Below are 5,376 nucleotides of genomic sequence, written 5' to 3'. Positions count from 1 at the left end.
GAGCAGGACAAGACACAGGAAGACACAGGAGAGAGGGCAGAAAAACAAGTGATTAATGAAAAAACTGGCTCCTAAAGATGTTTGGAGACAAAAGAAGAAAAACACAAACGTAAGTTGGAAGGACAGTAGCATATTAACCTGAAGTCTTTCACACTTCAGAAATATAGAACGCCTTCAACAAATGAAGCAGAATATAGTTGACATCAACCTAAAACGTTTTATTGCCAAAAGATTTGAAAACCCATATGGATGGAGTATAAAATGATACATTACGTTGGACATCATGCACTTATTCAGGGGAAAAATGTAGGTTTGTTCTAACCTTTGGAGGTACAGTTAGAGCAGACATGATGATTTATTAAAATAGTAGACATATAGGAAAACTAGTCCTGTTGCCTCTTCTGTATAGTAGTGGTTTACAAACAACCTTTGAGAAATCTAGAATGATTTTTATTCTCAATTGCTGTGTGTAAAAACTTTTAATAATATTAACAGTTAAACCAGCTGTTACTCTTTATTTCGCGGATAACTTTTTTAGCAGCAGGGTCGAACTCCCACTGCTTTGATCCATGGAAGAAGTAGAATAACCCTGAAAATAAAAAAGTAAGGCATCATTGCATGGATAAAAGAAATAAGTACATTCTGACAAAATAGGGAACATCACCGTTATACACACAGGAGAGCATCTCTTTAGTTCTGTCTTTTGCAGGACACATCAATAATGACATTCATCCAGAATGTTCCTCCAGCACTTAGGTTCTTTACAAGTATACCCATTTTACTTAAAAGCTCATTTCATTTACCTTTATGTTGGAAAACAGCATCAACCCTCTGGCTAATTCCTGGAAAGTCGTTGATGGTCTGTCTAGGGTAACCCTTCTCCATGGATTGGCTGTTTTCATCAAACCTAAATCATATGGAGACATGTAATTTTAGCGTTTAGACATCAATTCTGCAAAGAATTAATCAGCTGCTGAAAGGTGTCCACCATATGTAGTTTGACTTATTTCACTGGGGTTACAGAAAGTAATCTACTCACATTTTCAACAAAGGGGCTACTTGTTTGCTGATAAAGGCAGGCACAGATCCAAAGAAGCATTTGGAGTGAGACAAATTGAAGGAAGACCCAAATTTTTGGCAGCAGGGATGGGTTTTACCTCCTTTAATGATAGCAGTGTGACAGGCAATGCATGGAAACTGGCCAGGTTGATTCCTGCTACAAGGACTGCACATATTTATTGCATGAATTTTAAACTCCTCTTAGACTTTGATATGATATTGTGCATAGTCCTCTAATAGTTGACAGATTTAGATGGAGAAAAGGAAGCTGATGTATTCCTAATCAAATTTTTCCTAACTGAGCCAGAACAATTTTCATGAGATGGGTCTTAATCTGGGGGCTTTGAGGAGCCCTCTCAGGAAAACCACCCAAACAAACACGCCTTTGTTTTACTTCTCCATGGATACAAGAAATGCTTTTCACAGGGGCATGAGACTGAGAGGAGTTACCAAGTAAGAAATTCATGCTGTGGTTTTCTTGCATGCCTTTGTCTTCTGACCAAGGCAGTAAAGTAGCAATTAAATATATTGTAAATACTTTTTCCAAAACTATCAAAAACAAAGGACAGGAAATGACATGCAGCAGAAAATCTAGCTAACACTATATGTCCTACTGAAGAACCCCAGAATTAGACACAGTAAAGTCTGTTTGACCTACATATGCTTCTGGTTGCCTGCAGAAAGCATACGCAGGAGTTGTTCTTGCACACAGGAGGGATCTATCAGCTTCCCCAAAATGACTTTTTTGCTTCAGTTTGACTGGTTTTTGGGTATCAGGAATCCTTCATGCTAGTTTGAATAGGATTTAGAAGAAGCATGTTGCAAATCTAATGCTAACCTGTCAAAGAAACGAAAATGGACTATCACTTCTGTCTCTCTAAATCAGATAAAATAATCGAGGAGTTTTCAGAAAAGCAGAGAAATCCTGCACAAGCCATCCCAGCCAGCCTTCTGCTGAAGTAGGTTAGTTTTCAGATCTTTATTTTCTAGAGATACTTTTGTCTATTGTATTTGTAAAAATTCTCCACATGCCAGAATTTTTTTTTAGCCTCCAGGCATAATGAATCAAAATGGGTCCATATCTTGAATGCTTATTTCAGGACACCCTTAAGCTCTCAAAAGTCAAAGGTATGTTCTTTTCCCTGTGCAGGAGCCAAAGAAACATTTCTATGAAAAATAAGATTACTATAATTACGTAGTTACCTCTAATTACTTAAAGGTACTTTCTTTTTTATCACATAGACAATTTTATTTGTATTCAGATTATATTGGAGTCAATCATAAGAAAATATTTGTAAGCTTCTCTTACCTCCAGTATTTGTCACCTATGAAAAAGTCTGTCTTTCCTGTATTTTTATTACAAACAGCTGCATCAATTTTCTTGACACCTTTAGGGAAGCCCAATGTGTAGATATTCTGTGGATAACCAAGCAATACCTGATATCCTCTGATAACCCAGAATTTATTGCCTATTAAAAAAAAATTAAAATATTTATTTTCACCAGTGATTTTCAGGAACTAAAAGGAAAAATGCACTCCTTTAGTGTAGGTTGTAGGAAAGCCAAATGAAATGTCCTAAGTTTATGTATGTATTTATTTATTTATTTATTTGAAAAGTGAATTTTACACACATATACCTACCCTTCCTTCCTCCTATCTTCCCTCAAAATTAAAAGTAAGAAAAATTTAAAGACAGTCTCATACTTCACCTTTGAAAAATAGGATCTGATCTTTCATGTTCTCATACACAGCTTCAATACCAGGTGGCAGAGTTGGCCAGAAGGTAGAAATTAATTCACGCTCAACTTCTGAGTTATCAGGATAGACTCGCCATAAGTGCCTTTAATATATAAATATGAAACAGTTTTTGAAGTAAATAATAAACCACAGACATTTCTGTATATGTACAAGAATGTGAGCAACGTCATGACTTACAAGCTCTTTCTTGTCAGCGGAGCTACCTAGGTCGATGTGTCAGAAATGAAAACACTCCCCTCGATGGGAAGTGAAGGAGTTTTTTGTTCTGACTTCTTTCTAGAGTTGCCCTCCTTGTTGGTACTGGTTGATTATGGGATCAGCTACAAGCAGCTGAAAAATTCAGGTTGTTTCTGAACCATATAGTAAGAAAATCATAGGGTCCTGGATAAGCTTGACTGTAAGCTGTTCCCTGTATGATTTATCCAGATGATTTTAGGCTTGCACAGGTGACTGAAGGATAGATTAGCTCAACTATGTGGTAGAACATACCACTTTCTTAGAAAATGGTTGCATCATTTAGTTATGTACTACTTGGTGTAACCATCTATACATTTGGGAATAAAGCTTTATTGTGACTAAGATGGGGGTTTTTTTGAAAAAATGAAACATGTTTTGCAGGATATCCTGTAAAAATATGAATATAACTCATATCTGCTAAAAGTTTTGTTTCCGTGAACAGAAATCTATCCATTTGTCTCATAAATCCCATAATCATAATCATGTGAATCACTGAAGTATTCAGTCTTCATAGAAATCAAGAAAAAAAGAAACCTCATGGAGACCAATGTCATATCAATATTTACCTGCCCTTTAGAAAAATGACTTCTCGTCGAAGTGTAGTTATAGCATTGAAAGACATCTGGGAGCCACAGGTCTTGGGTGGGGTAGGGTTGGCTGGCCTTTTATCTGGGGCATTTGGTGGAGATCCTAAGGGAGACATTATGGAAAGAATATACCAAATTTGGAGAAACATTCAGGTTTTCACATATAATTGTATTTTTGATATTATGATAAGACAAATATTTTTATGGTGCAACTTTGTGGAAGAGATTATTTCTCTCCTGCCTACTTCTATTTTTAAGGCATGAATTTTACTCACCGTAAATAGACTGTATGCCATTTATATCATCTGGAGAAAGGGGAAATTCACTGGGGCTGATGTAGGCATAGTTGGGGAACATCAAAGCCTTCTGGTCATTAGAATGGGAGAGACCCAGGGCATGGCCAATCTCATGAGCAGCAACAAGGAACAAGTTGAACCCTTAAAAATGGATAAAGAGATGAGATCAGTCTAAGTTTGGTCTACAAATGGCTGATATGAGCACAGCAGGACTATTGCCCGGTGACAGTTTTCATAGAATGTATTGAAATTCATGAGGGTATGCATATGCATACACTTTTTTTGTATAGGCTAGGGTTGTGTTCTTCCCCCACTAGAAAAGAGTGATTTTTGGCCGTCTTCCTTGCTGTTCTTTTTGTTAGCTACTGCAAGTATGTGTGTGACATGAGTAGTGTCGGGGGGTGAATGTGGGTGCAGCTCTGAGGAATGTCCTGGCAGGGTTTCCTGGCTGAGCTAGAAAATTAGATAGTGAGTCAAATCAAACAAACAGCTCTCCAGGGCGAGGATAGGAAGATACACTTTGTGCTCACTTGAGGTTCTGAAGTGTCACTCTGTGTATCACCCTCCCTCCTACCAACCTGAGAAAGAAAGGTGAGATCATGAATAGACAAGGAAAAATATGTTAGCAGAACAATTTAACTTTTTATCATTAGGACTTTAAAGAGTATGATTTCTTTATAGCTTTGTCAAATAAAATATCTTTTCTAAATATGCTTATGCATGCTTATTCCCAGTGAAATATGTTAACACAGTAAATAGATAAAAATGGAATTTCCTTTAACATACATCCCTTCAAATAACATGCCTTTCTTGGTTAGGGAAGAATGATCATCTGTGCTGCAGACCAAGAGCCAACAATATCAACAGACTTAGTGAAGATCACAAGTCTGTGGCAGAGCAGAGGACTGGTCATCGATTGCCCAAGAAAGGGTGGCTGAAGCCAAGATATCCATTTCTCAAAAAATCAAAGTCTCAATTTTTCCACACATATTTCCAGTCTTCCCCTCTCACAAGTCCTCTGAGCTCTTCAACAAGTTCTGCAATGCCTGGCCTCTGGAGCTGTGCTGTTGAGAAACAGCAGCAAAACTGAGGTTGACCTATTCATTTCCAGTGTGGGGAAAATATTACAATTTATCAGCATGACATACATGCCCACTTCTCATCCTTCTCTTTTTTCCCACCACAATAAACCCAGAACTTTTCTCCTCATGCAGTGTTCTTACAGCACCTTTCTGTCTGTTAGCTCCTTGCTCATCCTGCAGTGTGACTTCAACTAGTCTGCTGCAGTTAGACTCCGCAGCTTTCCACCCCCCAAATTGGATAAGGGTCTAAAGTACAATAGGGTGTGTGCCTCAGACACAATGACAGATTTGTCCTCGTGTACTGACAGATCTGTCAGAGGTAGTATGTGCAGTATGGCTGGCCTGGAGGTTGAAGGG

At 37.9% G+C, this 5,376-nt stretch overlaps 1 protein-coding gene across 1 annotated transcript in view; it reads right to left on the bottom strand.

Annotated features, from left to right (window-relative positions):
• Positions 1 to 381: 381 nt before the first annotated feature.
• The window catches only part of MMP27 (matrix metallopeptidase 27), a 7,331-nt gene continuing 2,336 nt past the window's right edge, over positions 382 to 5,376 (bottom strand). The window contains exons 5-10 of the mRNA XM_010020040.1: positions 3,917 to 4,078; positions 3,621 to 3,744; positions 2,769 to 2,899; positions 2,369 to 2,528; positions 804 to 907; positions 382 to 589 (exon numbers count right to left, since the gene is read on the bottom strand). Coding sequence (XP_010018342.1) covers positions 489 to 589; positions 804 to 907; positions 2,369 to 2,528; positions 2,769 to 2,899; positions 3,621 to 3,744; positions 3,917 to 4,078 — 782 coding nt within the window. The 3' untranslated portion in view covers positions 382 to 488. The remainder of the gene's footprint in view (positions 590 to 803; positions 908 to 2,368; positions 2,529 to 2,768; positions 2,900 to 3,620; positions 3,745 to 3,916; positions 4,079 to 5,376) is intronic.

The sequence above is a fragment of the Nestor notabilis genome, unplaced genomic scaffold, assembly GCF_000696875.1.
Source record: "Nestor notabilis isolate BGI_N333 unplaced genomic scaffold, ASM69687v1 scaffold17558, whole genome shotgun sequence".
Taxonomy (NCBI): domain Eukaryota; kingdom Metazoa; phylum Chordata; class Aves; order Psittaciformes; family Psittacidae; genus Nestor; species Nestor notabilis.
Note: the sequence above shows the minus strand (reverse complement) of the source record. Positions and strands in the feature narration are given on the sequence as shown.